The following is a 17,324-nucleotide window of genomic DNA, read 5'->3' as shown; positions in this document are numbered from 1 at the left end:
TGGTTTTGTCAAACTGAAATTAGAACTATTAGAACTTTAGCAACCAGGAAATAGCAGAGATATTTCAGCATAGTGCAAAGTTAAAATGGCATTTATAAACAAGTTCAAAGCATGTGGATGTTCATAAGTAAAGATTTATGAGGTAATCAAATAAGAAAGCCCTAAATCTTCCACACAATTTAACATGAGTTACCCCAAAAAATGTATTTCCATCAAGCCACGTTCAGTAGGGCATAACATTACTACATAGAAATGTATTACGTAGAACAGACATGCTTCTGATCTATTGAGTATTTAAAGATGCCAGCTCTATCCATGGTATTTCTATCTGCAACATTCAGTATGTTAAACAAAACGTTGTTTGGGAGCATTCAAACTAAATAGCATGTGTGCTGATACTATAAACTGAATAGATTGAATTCCAGTCTACCTGCCACACACAGACCGACAATTCATTATCGTCACATACTGTAGGGACTAATACACCACAGCACTATTCTGTTACATTTCTCATTACAAAGTTACCAATTAAGATTACACATGCAGTTTGATGCCTATTGTGGCCCATTCAATGTGAATTCTTCAATATCTATACTGAACAAAAATATAAACTTAACATGTAAAGTGTTTGTCTCATGTTTCATGAGCTGAAATAAAAGATCACTGAAATTTTCATTACACACAAAAAGCTTATTTCTCTCAAATTGGGTGCACAAATTTGTTTACATCCGTTAGTTAGCATTTCTCCTTTCCCAAGATAATCCATCCACCTGACAGGTGTGGCATATCAAGAAGCTGATTAAATAGCATGATCATTACAAAGATGCACCTTGTGCTGGAGACAATGAAAGGCCTCTAAAATGTGGAGTTATGTCACACAGCACAATGCCACAGATGTCTCAAGTTTTGAGGGAGCCTGCAATTGGCATGCTGACTTCAGGAATGTCCAACAGAGCTGTTGCCAGATAAAGTTAATGTTCATTTCTCTAGAATAAGCTGGCTCCAACTCCATTTTAGAGGATTTGGCAGTACATCCAACTGGCCTCACAACCGTAGACCACATGTAACCATGCCAGCCCAGGACCTCCACATCCAGCACCTGCGGGATCATCCGAGTAGGGGAATGGGGGGTGCTGAGGAGTATTTCTGTCTGTAATAAAGCCCTTTTTTGGGGAAAAACTTATTCTGATTGTCTGGGCCTGGCATCCCAGGCTGCACCCCTGCCCAGTTGTGAAATCCATAGATTAGGGCCTAATGATTTTATTTCAATTGACTGATTTCCTTCTATGAACTTTAACTCAGTAAAATCTTTGAAATAGTTGTATGTTGCATTTAGATTTTTGTTCAGTATAACTTTATATGTGCTTTCTTCTGTTGTTCTGAAACCTTACAGAACTAGGAACGGAACAGTTCAGTGGATTACAGAGTCCCTGTCCTCTGTGTGTGTGTGTGTGTGTGTGTGTGTGTGTGTGTGTGTGTGTGTGTGTGTGTGTGTGTGTGTGTGTGTGTGTGTGTGTGTTGATTGGAGTGGTCCTTCGTCCTCCCAACCCATCTTCACTACACGGTTCTACACCACTACAGGTTCCCGATGGTTGTTTTGACGTTTCACCACAAATACCTTCTGACCAGACACGGTCACTGTGTACACATAGTCCTCTAGCATGACTGTGAAGAAATAAAACACAGGGAGGTGTGGTTAGAGTGGCATGTTGGAAGCAGCAATACTGTGTGTGCATGCGTGTGAGTGAGTGACCCTAGGACCCAGGTGTGTGTTGTCTGACTTACCTGACATGCGTTTGAAGGGCGGCTCAGCAGCACCCTGCAGTCTGAAACGACACGCCGTCCGCACCATCTGCATTATGACCCCCGCTGTGTGCTCATCATTCTCCAGCTCACCCGCAGACTGAGAGAAGGGAATAACAGGGAGTCAGTTGGGAATGAGATGGAGTGGAAGATAGGCGTGCTGCAACAGGGCAGGACATATAGCTACGCATGTTTGTGTGAACATACCGCCAATACGCCATCCTCACTGATCACCAAATAACCCAGTTGATCAGGGATCCTCTCCAGACCCTGTGTCAGAGTGCTAGTAGTCTAAAACACAAACAAATGACACGTTAGGATCTGTGGGACAGATACAATTATCTGTCACCACAAACTGTTTAAGGCTCTAAGGAGATTAACTATACATCTCCTTTTGTCAACAGTAAAAGTGGTCACAAAAAATCTGTGTTTACAGCTAGCTAGCGAGACATCGAAGCCAGAAAACTATCACGCGCACTACAGTACACAAAAAAATAGGCTACAACAGTATGAACCACTAAATACGTTGCTTTTACACAATACAGAGTCGCAGTAAATCAGAATATAAGCGTTTATACTTGCCATATTCACTTGTTTTGCCCTATGAGTAAGCCCATCTGCTGCGTTTCCTCTCTTTTTTCACGTGACTTCATCAGCTGATGTGACGTCACGTCATCCCGATATAGAAGGATTTTGTCCTTTGTGAGGCATAAAACCAAAACCACTACTTTCTTTTTACAAAACTATTCAAAGCTATTCAATGTATTACATTTTCATTGAGAGACAGTCATTTTTGTCCTGCTCGCCATTTCATGATAAAACATTTTTATAAACAAACAGATGGCGCTTTCTGCGTTTTGTGACAGCTGACATCTCCAAAGATCTCCCAAAAGCGGAAGTACTGGTCAGCTGACAGCTTCGTGATTCAGAGAAGGAAGAAAATCCAGTCATTGCTTGTTTTTGCTATTTTATCTTGTAGAATTAAATAATGGCAGGGCGAGGTAAATTAATTGCCGTCATTGGTGATGAAGATACGTGTACCGGGTTCCTACTCGGTGGCATTGGCGAGCTGAATAAAAATCGTAAACCGAATTTCTTGGTGGTCGAAAAGGAGACAAGCATCGCAGAGATAGAGGAGACCTTCAAGTAAGTGCTAAATTATAGCTAGCGATCTAGAGTGGGTATAATTTGTTAGTTAGGTGAATTGATTATGCTACTTTGTATGCGTTGTTTGTTGGCAACCTTGAGCTCAACGGTGCATTGTTTCATGACTCAAATGTTGTGAAGATGATGCACTTGGCAAGAACGAAAGCTGAGATGATTACAATGAATGTTTTAGGACCAAAGACTGTGCGGGATATTTTGGATGATCTGTCCCCGACCGAAGGTGAGCTCGTGTATTTCTCAGTTGCCAGTGATGCCATAAACAAGGGAAATAGACAAATGTTTCCAGCGTGCGTGAGATATTTCTGTGTCTGATGGAGTGCCGTGCAAGTTACTTGACTTTTATGAAGACGGTGATGAAACTGCAAATGGCATACATCAAGCTCTGATGAACTGTCTGGAAAAGCATGACATTGATATTAGACACATCACAGCCTATGCAGCAGATAATGCCAATGTCAACTTTGGAAAACACCACTCCGTTTACCAGTTATTGAGCAGTGCCAACAATCGCATTCTGAAAGATAATTGCCCAGCTCACATAGTTCATAATTCCTGCAAGTACGCCTGCGATCAGCTGTCAGTGGATATCGAGAATTGTTTTAAAGATCTACAGCCACTTCTCAGTATCTGCTTCCCGAAGAGAGGAACTGCGTGCATGTTTTGCCTTTGTTGACATTGAGTGGCGTGAAATTCTGTGACGTGTTTGCACATGATGGCTCTCTCTTCATCCAGCTGTCAATCTTCTCCTATTTTTGAGTATGAAGAAAAAACGGAAGCTGCAGATATTTATCTGTGCTTTTTCCACAATGTGGGCTGTGGTTTTGACCAACTTGTAAAAAAGCTGGAGGAAACAACGCTCTGCATCACAGATGTTTACGAGGAAGTCCAAGCCTTCCAAATGAAGATGCTTCAGCGGAAACAGGACAGCTTTTTTGGATACCAGACCAAGCAGCTGATGGACAAACAATTGTCAGCACAAAGGTCCAAGCAGCAACAGGACTTTGAAGTTCTATGACACTGTCATTACATACATTGACAAGTGGTTTGACTTCTCACCAGAAAATGTAATGGTGAAACTGAAACTGATCGGCCTCTATGAGGAGCTCCTTCACTGAAGTGGTTGCCCTCAAAATGACAGAGACAGTCAGTATGGACCAACTCTATATGAAGAGTTTTGTGCAAGCCGGGAGAAAATACAGAAAGCCAGACATGATACCACAAAATCCACCAGTGAGAAGGGGGTGGCAGTTTTCCAAAAGCCAACTTGATCAACATGTTCAGGATTCTCATTTGTCCTCAGTGTGCCAGGCTCAAATGCCTTTGTAGAGAGGATTTTCTCTCGGATGACCATTTAAGTGGTCAGACTCAAGAAACAGATGCAGCACAGAGCTGATCAAAAATGAACTTCAAATATCTGTGAACTGTGACTTGTCATGTGAAGATTTTTCTCTGGCAATGCAAAAGGACAAAGGACTTCTTGAATCAGTCAAGAGCAGCAAAAAATATCCATGGAAAAAGTAGACTTGGTGAGTGACTCATGCCCCTCTTTTCCTCTTTTGCATTTGAAATGGGTTTTTCTTGCTGTAAAGGTTCAAATTGTGATTTCTTTGATCATTTATTTTGTTTATTCACATAAGTTTACATAATTATACAGTTTTAGTAAAGCTATAGACTAAATGGAATATAAAAATGTTTTGCCTTTCCAATTGAATATGAATATACACTGTATATTCATTTACACAACACTGTACCCACACTGCTGTGGCACCGTGCACTGGCCACCTTTTGGCCACCTCGCCACCTTTTGTCCCTTATTTGGTAGTGAGAAAGTTGGCAACCCTATCTAGCAAGCAAGTTCTCATGTGTAACTCTGTGTTGTTTGTGTCGCACTGCTTTGCTCTATCTTAGCTAGGTCGCAGTTGTAAATGAGAATGGGAGGGGGGGGGGATTCTGTTAGGGGGGGGGCTTTTCTGCACTACACTGGGTAGGGAGTGGGCTATTTCCTTAAGTTTATTCCGAAAAATGTCTGTCCTCACTCTGGTAGCCTATGGACAAACATTAAGAATAAGCTACGTGTTGAGTTGATGCTTATTCAGCAGCTAGTTGGCTAGGTGAATTGATCATGCTACTTTGAACGTTATACCCACCCAGCTATCTACCTCATTTTGAGATTGAAAATAAATACCTAAAAGCAGACAAACTGTGAGCTTGTTTGCACACAGGGTGAAGACAGTTGATGCTCCATTATGTTTGTAATTGCATAGGGGATGTCAGGTGTTATCTAGACAGTTACCAACTGTCATTGAAAATTCTCAGTGCTACACCAAACAGTACCTAACCTGTAACTCCCAGTATAATGGATAGTGTGTGCGTGTGTGTGTGCGTGCGTGCGTGTGTGTGTCACATTATCTGGTGTAGAGGTCGACCGATTTATGATTTTTCGATACCGATTATTGGAGGACCAAAAAAGCCGATCCCGATTAATCTGCCGATTTATTATTGTGATTTATATATACATGCATGCATACATACACACACACACACACACACAGCTCTGAAGTGACAACGATACTGAAGAGTCTGCTTAGGAGACAAATACTCTCAACTGTTTGAATAATACAAATAGAGTTTAAGTTACCTGCGATGAATGCTGAAAACAAAAACTGTAATTTCTATATGCAGGAAATCCTATTTTAATAATGGGCATGGTAAGAATTGACTACCAAAGTGCGAGTCATAATTCCCATGACACCTTCTAGCAAAATCTGAAAAGCGGTTCCTTCATTTATTCCATAGGATATTTTTAGATTAACTTAAAATAAGGTCTGTGTTTGGTTTAGGCTTACACCACCTTGCCAATTTTATAACTGTGTAGATATCCATAGGATATAACTCTGATCAATATAAGCGAAGATACTTTTTTTTGTAGAGTGGATTTATGAAAATATGTTGACAAACGTTACCTAGTGAGATTTACACGGGTATCAAAACGCCGAGGCGGTTTAAGCACAAAACACAGACCTTATTTGAAGTAGATCAAGACATTCTCTATGGAAGACATGAACGGTAAAATAACGAAGGAACCCCTTTCAAGTTCAGCCGCAAGTTATTACAGGAATTATGACGCGTCGACTATTTCTCTCTAAACCATATACCTTTGACTATTACGAGCCTGCTGCTGCCTACCACCGCTCAGTCAGACTGCTCTATCAAATATCAAATCATAGCCTTAACTATAACTATAATATAATAAACCTAAGGTCATTAATATGGTCATATCTGGAAACTATCATCTCGAAAACATTATTCTTTCAGTGACATACGGAACCGTTCTGTATTTTATCTAACGGGTGGCATCCATAAGTCTAAATATTCCTGTTACATCGCACAACCTACAATGTTATTTCATAGTTCCGTAAAATTCTGGCAAATTAGTTCGCAACGAGCCAGATTCTGTATACCCTGATTCTGCGTGCAACGAATGCAAGAGAACTACACAATTTCACCTGGTTAATATTGCCTGCTAACCTGGATTTCTTTTAGCTAAATATGCAGTTTTTTAAAAATATACTGCTCAAAAAAATAAAGGGAACACTTAAACAACACAATGTAATTCCAAGTCAATCACACTTCTGTGAAATCAAACTGTCCACTTAGGAAGCAACACTGATTGACAATAAATTTCACATGCTGTTGTGCAAATGGAATAGACAATAGGTGGAAATTATAGGCAATTAGCAAGACACCCCCAATAAAGGAGTGGTTCTGCAGGTGGTAAGCACAGACCACTTCTCAGTTCCTATGCTTCCTGGCTGATGTTTTGGTCACTTTTGAATGCTGGCGGTGCTTTCACTCTAGTGGAAGCATGAGACAGAGTCTACAACACACAAAAGTGGCTCAGGTAGTGCAGCTCATCCAGGATGGCACATCAATGTGAGCTGTGGCAAGAAGGTTTGCTGTGTCTGTCAGCGTAGTGTCCAGAGCATGGAGGCGCTACCAGGAGACAGGCCAGTACATCAGGAGACGTGGAGGAGGCCGTAGGAGGGCAACAACCCAGCAGCAGGACCGCTACCTCCGCCTTTGTGCAAGGAGGAGCAGGAGGAGCACTGCCAAAGCCCTGCAAAATGACCTCCAGCAGGCCACAAATGTGCATGCTTACAGCCCAACACCGTGCAGGACGTTTGGCATTTGCCAGAGAACACCAAGATTGGCAAATTCGCCACTGGCGCCCTGTGCTCTTCACAGATGAAAGCAGGTTCACACTGAGCACATGTGACAGACGTGACAATCTGGAGATGCCGTGGAGAACGTTCTGCTGCCTGCAACATCCTCCAGCATGACCGGTTTGGCGGTGGGTCAGTCATTGTGTGGGGTGGCATTTCTTTGGGGGGCCGCACAGCCCTCCATGTGCTCGCCAGAGGTAGCCTGACTGCCATTAGGTACCGAGATGAGATCCTCAGACCCCTTGTGAGACCATATGCTGGTGCGGTTGGCCCTGGGTTCCTCATAATGCAAGACAATGCTAGACCTCATGTGGCTGGAGTGTGTCAGCAGTTCCTGCAAGAGGAAGGCATTGATGCTATGGACTGGCCCGCCCGTTCCCCAGACCTGAATCCAATTGAGTACATCTGGGACATCATGTCTCGCTCCATCCACCAACGCCACGTTGCACCACAGACTGTCCAGGAGTTGGCGGATGCTTTAGTCCAGGTCTGGGAGGAGATCCCTCAGGAGACCATCCGCCACCTCATCAGGAGCATGCCCAGGTGTTGTAGGGAGGCCATACAGGCACGTGGAGGCCACACACACTACTGAGCCTCATTTTGACTTGATATAAGGACATTACATCAAAGTTGGATCAGCCTGTAGTGTGGTTTTCCACTTTAAATTTGAGTGTGACTCCAAATCCAGACCTCCATGGGTTGATAAATTGGATTTCCATTGATTATTTTTGTGTGATTTTGTTGTCAGCACATTCAACTATGTAAAGAAAAAAGTATTTAATAAGATTATTTATTTCATTCAGATCTAGGATGTGTTATTTTAGTGTTCCCTTTATTTTTTTGAGCAGTGTATATACTTCTGTGTATTGATTTTAAGAAAGGCATTGATGTTTATGGTTAGCACAATCGTTGCACGACTGTACCTTTTTTTCGCAAATGCGCTTTTGTTAAATCATCCCCGTTTGGCGAAGTCGGCTGTCTTTGTTAGGAAGAAATAGTCTTCACAGTTCGCAACAAGCCAGGTGGCCCAAACTGCTGCATATACCCTGACTCTGTTTGCAAGAGAAGTGACACATTTTCCCTAGTTAAAAGAAATTCATGTTAGCAGGCAAAATTAACTAAATATGCAGGTTTGAAAATATATACTTGTGTATTGATTTTAAGAAAGATATTGTTTATGGTTAGGTACACGTCAGAGCAAAGACAGTCCTTTTTCGCGAATGCGCACCACATCGATTATATGCAAAGATGGACAGGCTAGATAAACTAGTAATATCATCAACCATGTGTAGTTAACTAGTGTTTATGATTGATTGATTGTTTTTTTTATAAGATAAGTTTAATGCTAGCTAGCAACTTACCTTGGCAACGTAAAGCAGGTGGTTAGAGCGTTGGGCTAGTTAACGTAAGGTTGCATCCCCAAGCTGACAAGGTAAAAATCTGTTGTTCTGCCCCTGAACAAGGCAGTTAACCCACCGTTCCTAGGCCGTCATTGAAAATAAGAATGTGTTCTTTAACTGACTTGCCTAGTTAAGTAAAGGTTTAAAAATACCGATTACCGATTGCTATGAAAACTTGAAATCGGCCCTAATTAATCGGCCATTCCGATTAATCGGTCGACCTCTAATCTGGTGTTACAATCTGTAGGTAGGTGGTATCATGATATCTGTGTTCCATTAGGCCTAGTTATGTGATATGATTCATCATAACACCTTCAAATACTGCTGGACAACATACCTTGTTTTTTGTTGTTCACAGACCTGCACTGTAATGTTCACAGTCGTCGTCTCTGTAACTTATTTACCTCTGTCATGCCCCCCACAGGAGTTTCCTGACTCGCAATGACATCGGTATCATCCTAATCAACCAGTTCATAGCAGAGATGATCCGTCACGCCATCGACCAGCACATGGAGTCCATCCCTGCCGTGCTGGAGATACCCTCCAAGGAGCACCCATACGACGCCTCCAAGGACTCCATCCTACGCAGGGCCAAGGGCATGTTCTCCGCTGAGGACTTCCGATAAACACACAACACGTACCCAAAGATGCAGGGTCACGGTCTGGGCAGGGACAGAGATGGAGGAGGGGGACTTTGGAGACTGTCATGATCCTAAATGAGTTATCTTGTGTAATGCTATGGAAGGCTGTAAAGTATGAATTGGCCTGATGGCAGTTTCATGTGTTATCCATATTGACTGAGTCCATAATTGGTCCCTACAGTCCACCTCATCTCTTGCCTGGGTCCTGTTCCATCTACCTGGCAATGCACTTTCGCCAGATCGAATGTTGTTTGATGTAGTATTTAGTTTTTCATTCCTTTGGCTGGAACATTACGGTATTACTATTCGTTGACCACGTTGATGGTTGAATTGTTTTGCTGTATGCCTTTTCGGGTTATTCATGCTGTTGTATGAAATCTTACGCAGGTACTGTATCTTGTGGTCTCATCCAGTCTGTTTGTCAAATGCTTGCTTCATTTTGTCATAACCTTGGGGAGAGTATGCTTGCATAAGACATCTCGGCAAGGAATTGTGGATAGTCATCTGCAATTCAGTGAGTAACATTTGTCAGAGCATGCATGTGACCATGACTGTCTGTTTTAACTTCGCATTTGTCATTTATGGAAACATTCCTAATGCCCCTATTTGGATCTTTACAACCAAAAAAACTGCAAAGTAGCATTTCATCATCTGGTGAAATGTACATTATTATTCCCCAATCCACAGGGTACATCTCATCAACAGAAAATGAACAGCTTGAAAAAACAGTATGTTAAGCACTGCAAAATGACTACCTTTTGTAATGTATTGTGATTGTGACAGTTTTAACTTATACCTGTAAAAAAACAATAGATGTTTACAAAAATAAATTATTCTATCCAACCTGTACTGTGTAAGTTATGAATGATAATATCAAGACCAGCACAACTGTCTTAAATGTTTAATATTAGAAGAGAATCACACTATTCACAATCTCACAAAAGCCAAAACAATTCCCTGTATGTTAGCTTGGAAGACTTTTATTATTTCATACTGTACAAAATCTTCAAATTAAATCCAGCAATCCTCCATGCTGATTCTAAAGCCTTACAGTGCTAGTAGCCTGAAGTACGACAAGAATGTTACATGTCAGTCATAATAAGACCCCACTACCAACTATACTTATATCTCCAACCCTGTCTGCAAAAGAGATGCAAGCTTTCCTGATGATGTCACAAGACCACTTAGTTTCTTTTGGGGAGTGGGGGAAAGTTCCCATGAAGCCAAAGTTTGTTTAACTTCTCACTGCATAGTTTAAGCAGAAGTGATGTACTTCCCAGTATCTCTGTGCCAGTGGCACAAACTTAAACCCCAGTGTATTAACCCTGACAAATCAGATTCAGAGTGGTTTCCATGATTAAAGCCTGACCCTGAGACTGAACCTGATGTGTTACAGTATATAGGGGCCTGCACACACAGATGCTGTGATCCAACGGGCAAATATTTGAACAACCTTGAGACAGGCCTCATCATTTATCTTGCTGGACATGTGAGTTCTTACATTTTCTCCCATGTTCTTCAGTGAACCAGAGACAAACACCAGCACACAAACACAGCTCTGTTCCACTACCTGCACCTTATAAAGATATGGACGTTTGGCCAAGAGGTGCTCCCAGAATGAACCTATCCCTGGACACTGGGGATTTATTCACGGACCTAACGGCCCTTCCGGAGAACAGATGATCCCTGCCTGGTCTCTCGGTGTCATCCTCCTGGGCTATGTCTTTGGATTCCCAGTCCCCTTCAACAGCACTCAGAGGAACGACATCTACCTACCTGTGGAAATAGGAGATTAGAGGTTGTATGGATGAATGGATAGAGTTGTGACCTGTGAGGCATGTGATTCCCCCCCCCCCCCCCCCCCCCCCCCCCTCTGTAGACTATGAATATGAGACTCTTCTTCAACTCAACAACACAGTGAGTGTTGGGTTCTAATACTTCTAAAAACTAGGAAGAGTTTGACTAAATGTGAGAATAGTGAGACCAACATACTGCTCTTTCAGACCCTTCATGTCAAATGACACAGAGTCCAATGAAACAGAGATTCCCTTCCCCTTTCAGTGAGTACATTTATGGGTCTATATTTGTATAGTGCTGAAACCAAATGTTGTAAACCATTTAGAGCACCAAGTAGCCTAGCGGTTAGAGAGGCGAGTCAGTTTGAATCCTGGGTCTCAAATCCTAGATGCCATTGCCTACCGTTATGCCTTTGAGCAAGGCACTTAACCCCCCACTATAACATCTCCCTGGGCGGCCAGTGTGGCAGCCCCCCGCACCTCTCCAAAATCATGTATGTGTGTCTTTTCGGGGGGTTGGGTTGAAAGTGGAAGTACAATTTCGGTTGGACCTTGTGCGCAATTGACCAATAAAGTGATTTGTTCCATCGTTACAGAATGATACTTCCTATGGAGAATATGAGTCCGTTATTGTAAGTTAGCTCTTCAAACTCACCATGGCCCCTGAGGGCCAAACACATGTACTTTAACTGTATAAACACTATTGACTCACGATTGAGTCTTTTCAATCTTGTTTTACCAGACCTATGTTCCTTGGAACAGCACTGACACAGAGTACGGCTCAACGTGAGGAAGATCATTGGTGGAAAGGATCGTGGGTATGCTATAGAAAATATATACTGTTACAGTTCAACTCCCACTCTGTTGTTGCTCTTTTGACACCAGGCCTGAGGGGTTGATGCAGAGTCAGAACGAGACAGATAGCAACTCAAACTTACCTATGTGAGTTCTCTTACACTATTAAGATAAACAGGCATCTACCCTTTCATTTTGCACATGTTCCAATATGTCATTAATAATTTATTTCCCCTCTACTGCACACAGACACGGGTACAACGGTCCCCCACTCCTTATGGATATAAGGGAAAGAAAACGGCCATTGTAAGTATGTGTATTCAGTCAGTCATCATACATTTTATCAGTAGGTGGCGCTTTAACTCTAAAAGGAGGGAAGACAAAAAGCATTACAAAACTGTACATCGTTGAAGTGAAATCAATGTTTCCTCTGTCTTTCTTGGCAACTCTTTTTAGGCATGAATATTATGCAGCAGCTCCTCAAGGCTGCGTGGTGAGTCTCTGTGCCCTGGGCCATATACTGAACCAGGGCGGGGACGAGAGTGCAGGCGGGGCAACCAGAGACCCACATGGCAACGGCAAGAGATGAGAGGAAGAGCAGTGGAGGAAGATGAGAAGAAGTTTAATGTGGGGCCTCATACAGGAGTTGCTGGCTTTCCTCTATTGCTCTTAAGCCATTACTTTTTTTATTCTGCTTTCCTTTGTCATCACTGATCTGGAAGGACAAGAGGATTGAGAGAAACGTTGAAATATTTAGTCACTCCACCTGCCTATTGCTTATGTGCAGCACTTGGTGATGGGGGAGAGGACACAATAGGAGAGGAGTTGTACAGAAGGTGTAATTTGTGTGTAGTAAAGCTAAAAAGTTGCTATTTATTAAAGACATATTAATAATTGTCTTAATTAATCACTTAAGAAAAGTATCAAATATTTGTCATTGTGTACTACAGGGCCGGTTCCAGGCATAAGCGACATACTGTAGGCTGTCGTTTAGGGCCCCTGGCCCCCAATAGAGTCTCAACTGTTGAGAGTTAGAATATTAGAATACACAAGATACAAGATCGAAATGTGATCGTGCAGTCACTCAATTAGCCATGACAGCTAACAATTTTTAGATTGGTAAGTTAGTCTAGCCAGGTATCTACATTTGTAGTAATCATGGCCGAATACCGACCCGGCACGCAGGGCACGTAGCCAGGGGCCTGACCTCCAGAGGGACCCCATTGATTTTGTTTGTCACTCTCACTCAGATATCATTAACATGACATAAGTCATGGCAAAATGTGTAAAATTGCAGAACATTTGCTTTAAAACAGCACATAGCCTGCTGTATTTCTCTCTGCCCCATGGCAAAATGAGTAGAATTGCATAAAAGTTGTTATAATATTGGAAAATGTTCTCTCCGCCCCATGGCAATGTCTAGAACTGCAGGAAATGTACCTTAAAACGTACATTATTGTCTTAAATGTAAAGGGGGGAGGGGGGGGGGGTAGCCGGCCCAGTGGTGTGACAATAAACCTATTGTTAAGCAAATGTTTGGAGAGGTTTCACGAGCGCTCCATGACACCCTCACGCATTTTGGTGAAGGAAAAGTCAAACCTACATCCCATGAAATTTCTCTTGCACATTTAATGTGATAGGGATTGTATGGGTGCTGAATGTATCCAGATAATAAAATTCAAAATATTTAATTGTTGTAGGTGACAGTTGCGCATAACCTCAAAACGCAAGAAGGCTAGCTGGCTTTTGGGAAGAGTAGCGGACATGGATTCTCAAAAACAGGAGTTTTGGAAGGATGCTATTTTGGAAGAAACATTTGTTAGACTAAATGGATTTTGAAATAACTGGATCAAACCTGAACTCGTCAAAAAAGGTGGGTGAAAAACGAGGGATGAAACTGCCACAAATCAACGAACCTCAACGTAAAGCCAAACCGGTGAAAACACTGACCAGAGAAGGGGCGAAGATCAAAAGTAGAGATGAGAAGGTGCTTATCGAACCGGTTTCGGGAGAGACTCGGGTGTGCTGTATGATGGTTTTTCGGAAGAGGAGACTGGACGCTACAAATATCTCCTCCCTGAGGTCAAGTACCTCTACCCTATAACCAGCAACTGGCAGTATGGATGGGCTCTAGGTCCCAAAAAATTGGCTTAATTGTTGATCAACAATTCCAGCAACATGGCAAAACCACTCATCATGGATTTGGAATGTTTGAACGTTTTCTGCTTTGAAATAGCGAAAAGAAACGGGCACATCACATGCAATGGGGCATACAGTAGAAAAACTATTCAGTGGGTGACATCATGGTCCTGCCCAGCCTTTACCTTTACTACATTCCATGTCTTATCTCCAGTTGTCACGGTAACTGCCCCTGCTGTGCCCCCTCTGAATGCAGGTGACATGAACAAGGCCCTCGACCTGAAGTACGCACTCAACGCCATTGTAAAAGAGAGCCTCTTCCGCAAGAACGGCATCTTCCCTCGCTCCGCCACCTCAGACACCGTGGCGTGAGGGTGCCCACCGGATCACACAGGACCCAAATGACAATACAAACACACCACCAACACCTGCACTGGTTTTTATTGTGTATTCATCCTATTTTGTGAAGACAAAAAATGAAGCTGCTAAATAGAACGTGTAAAATAAAAGCGTGGTTCTGGGAGTTTGAGATGGATATTGCCATGTTGGCCTAAGTACCCTCCCCATGCCCCTCTCCCCCTTTCAACACACACTGTCTAAATGATAAAGTAACTCAGACCTTTTCCCCTGTTGGCTACGAGGCTATGGCCTAATGTCATTAATCATTCACCTGCAAGATTAATACCGTATTAAGTCCTGCTTTTCACAAGTGGGAAGATCAGCTTACTATCACCTGGCTGCCACAGGTGGGCAAGGAGAGTTGGTCTGCAGTCAGGGATGAGTGATCCAACGCTGAGCCCAGACAATAGAGTGGATTCTTTTACTGTTGGCTACTCTGGTTACAGGGAGAGGGATTGACGGCCAGACACTGGCCCTGAATGTTTAAGGAAAGAGGCATGCCCACCAGCCCCCTTACCTCCCCTCTCTCTAATTAAAGGGATGTAAGTGTATCCCCTCACCACAGTTTGATAGGTAGTAGCCTATTAAAGGCAGACTGTACTGATGTGTCTAACATACAACATAACAATGAGCTTTCGCTTTTCCTTACATAATTATATTGCTACCTGTTCAAACAGCCCTAAACCAGAAAGACCCAGTAAAGCTCTGCTGTGAGTCTTATTAGTACAGTCGCCACAAGGAGGAGCCCACACCTCACAAGACTGAGCGGTGAGCATGACGACATGACACGGCAGCTCAGTCGAAAGCCTCTCTGAAAAGACATGAATGATCATTCAAAGCGATGTACTGTAACCCAAGGGACAAAGGCTGGCATTTATGTGAAATGTAACTACCCTAATTTAGTCCCGACTTATGTCAAAGACTACTTGAATCACAGCACTGATCAACAGACAACAACACAGGGGAGAATGACCTCCAGAGAGTGCCACGTTTTTTTTTCATAGACAGATCAGTGCCAATACTCTATTGTAACACAGAGTATTAGTGTAGATATTGTCCAAAAAATGTGAGACGTGCCATGGCTATTCACTGCATTTGGAACTTTACATGAGACGCTCCTCTTATTCCTAGTCTGATGACCCTCTCTCTCTCTCGTCATAGGGCCCCATCAGGACAGCAGGCTGTGCTTAGTCAGATAAATGGCTCTCATTACCCACCCAGACACTCCCACTGAGAGGCAGCATTAGCACAGGCAGCCAAATGTCACCACAGCCAGATTCCGAAGCTCAGTGATGGGAGCAGTGGGCATAGAAAGATACTAAACACAAATATAAACGCAACATGTAAAGTGTTGGTCCCATGTTTCATTAGCTGAAATAAAAGATCCCAGAAATTGTCCATATGCACAAAAAGCTTATTTCTCTCAATTTTGAGCATACATTTATTTGCATCCCTTTTAGCATTTCTCCTTTGCCAAGATAATCAATCAACCTGACAGGTGTTGCATATCAAGAAGATGATTAAACAGCATGATCATTACACAGGTGCACCTTGTGCTGGGGACAATAAAAGGCCACTCTAAAATGTGCAGTTTTGTCACACAATACAATACCACAGATGTTTTGAGGGAGAGTGCAATTGCCATGCTGACCGCAGGAATGTCCACCAGAGCTGTTGCCAGAGATTTTAACATTCGTTTCTCTACCATAAGCCGCCTCCAACGTCGTTTTAGAGAATTTGGCAGTATGTCCAACCGGCCTCACAACCGCAGACCAAGTGTAACCACGCCAGCCCAGGACCGCCACATCCGGCTTCTTCACCTGTGAGATCGTCTGAGGGGGTGCTGAGGCGTATTTCTGTCTGTAATAAAGCCCTTTTGTGGAGAAAAACTCATTCTGATTGGCTGGGCCCCGCTCCCCAGTGGGTGGCTCTGGCTCCGAAGTACTCTTGCCCAGATGGGAAATCCATAGATTATGGCCTAATGAATTTATTTCAATTGACGGATTTCCTTATATGAACTGTAACACAGTAAAATCTTTGAAATTGTTGCATGTTGCATTTATATTGTTGTTTAGTATATCATTACTAGAATGGTCAAATTGACTTGAATAAGGATCCCCATGCTAGTATTTCTATTTCTATGGCAGAGGAGCCTCGGCACACTTGGCTTTTAGCAGTGTATTACCCTGTCGCATCTCCCACTGACCTCGCTGTGACCTCCAAATGGAGAGTTTAACAGACAGTGATGGAGCGAGTGTGTCACTCAGAGGATGGAAAAAAAGTGCATAAGTGTTTCCAGGACACTGGCAATGTTTCAAGCTTTTTAGAAGCTTGTAGATGATTATTGTCCCAATCAGTGAGTGAATCGGCATGTCGTTTCCGATGACAGTAGCCTCCCTATCCTGAAGTGACAAGAAAAAGCCCTTGTGAATGGACACGTGTGATGAGGGGGTGTTTAGAATCAGTACTGGAGGCAAATTGGCTAAATTGGAAGAGCCACAGAACTGATTGCTCATTTTTAAGGGCGGGAGGGGTAGAGAATGGCTTCTTCCAGGTTCACAGGGGAGAAAATAGTGCCAACTGTAAACTGTATGAAGGCTGGCGTATGGTTTGGCTTCCCAGTCCACCACAGTCCACAGCAGGTTTCCATGCTGAAGTGAAGTCACCACAAAGTGGATTAAGCCTCTTACTGTATTGCTGTTACAGAGCTCTAGACTTGTTCAGAAGTTTCTGGAGTAAAAATCTTGTACTTTTTTTCTAATGACTGATTTATCAAATGTTTACAATGTGAATCAAAAAGGTACTAGAGTGGGTGCTATTGATTCCAACTTGTTTTCTCAGAAGATGCTATTTTGCCTTAACCAGAGACATCTGGATCAGTGGTTGAATAGAGCTCCTTGCCAATCAAATTAAATGACCAATATCTTCCTGGTCGATGGCCTTTACTTGATACCATTTTCA

General features: G+C 42.7%; 2 protein-coding genes across 4 annotated transcripts; one reads left to right on the top strand and one right to left on the bottom strand.

Moving 5' to 3' along the window:
* Positions 1-1,322: 1,322 nt before the first annotated feature.
* On the bottom strand, positions 1,323-2,618 carry LOC115198683 (ragulator complex protein LAMTOR4). Of its 2 annotated transcripts, XM_029760836.1 has the most exons (5): positions 2,386-2,618; positions 2,011-2,094; positions 1,786-1,903; positions 1,520-1,665; positions 1,323-1,459 (listed from the first exon to the last, which is right to left on the bottom strand). In XM_029760836.1, the coding sequence occupies exons 1-4, from the start codon at positions 2,386-2,388 to the stop codon at positions 1,568-1,570; spliced, it is 303 nt and encodes a 100-aa protein (XP_029616696.1). In that variant the 5' UTR covers positions 2,389-2,618; the 3' UTR covers positions 1,323-1,459; positions 1,520-1,567. The 2 variants fall into 2 exon arrangements, with proteins under 2 accessions (XP_029616696.1, XP_029616695.1); XM_029760835.1 differs by having other exon boundaries at positions 1,325-1,665; positions 2,386-2,617.
* Positions 2,619-2,695: 77 nt separating this feature from the next.
* LOC115198682 (V-type proton ATPase subunit F) lies at positions 2,696-10,080 on the top strand. 2 transcript variants are annotated; one of them, XM_029760834.1, is made up of 3 exons: positions 2,696-2,949; positions 9,018-9,253; positions 9,437-10,080. In XM_029760834.1, exons 1-2 carry the CDS (start codon positions 2,792-2,794, stop codon positions 9,217-9,219), a joined length of 360 nt encoding a protein of 119 aa, XP_029616694.1. In that variant the 5' UTR covers positions 2,696-2,791; the 3' UTR covers positions 9,220-9,253; positions 9,437-10,080. The 2 variants fall into 2 exon arrangements, with proteins under 2 accessions (XP_029616694.1, XP_029616693.1); XM_029760833.1 differs by having other exon boundaries at positions 2,697-2,949; positions 9,018-10,080.
* Positions 10,081-17,324: the final 7,244 nt, after the last annotated feature.

This window comes from Salmo trutta, chromosome 8 (assembly GCF_901001165.1).
Source record: "Salmo trutta chromosome 8, fSalTru1.1, whole genome shotgun sequence".
Taxonomy (NCBI): domain Eukaryota; kingdom Metazoa; phylum Chordata; class Actinopteri; order Salmoniformes; family Salmonidae; genus Salmo; species Salmo trutta.
Note: the sequence above shows the minus strand (reverse complement) of the source record. Positions and strands in the feature narration are given on the sequence as shown.

What these genes read in the sequence shown, in the direction of transcription:
- LOC115198683 (XM_029760836.1), bottom strand. An exon ending in GTGAGGATGGCGTATTGGCG is followed by an intron (nt 1,904 to 2,010) that starts GTATGTTCACAC and finishes CCCTTCTCTCAG; the next exon opens with TCTGCGGGTGAGCTGGAGAA. An exon ending in GCCCTTCAAACGCATGTCAG is followed by an intron (nt 1,666 to 1,785) that starts GTAAGTCAGACA and finishes ATTTCTTCACAG; the next exon opens with TCATGCTAGAGGACTATGTG.
- LOC115198682 (XM_029760834.1), top strand. Translation starts at nt 2,792, where the DNA reads ATGGCAGGGCGAGGTAAATTAATTGCCGTCATTGGTGATGAAGATACG. An exon ending in GAGATAGAGGAGACCTTCAA is followed by an intron (nt 2,950 to 9,017) that starts GTAAGTGCTAAA and finishes TGCCCCCCACAG; the next exon opens with GAGTTTCCTGACTCGCAATG.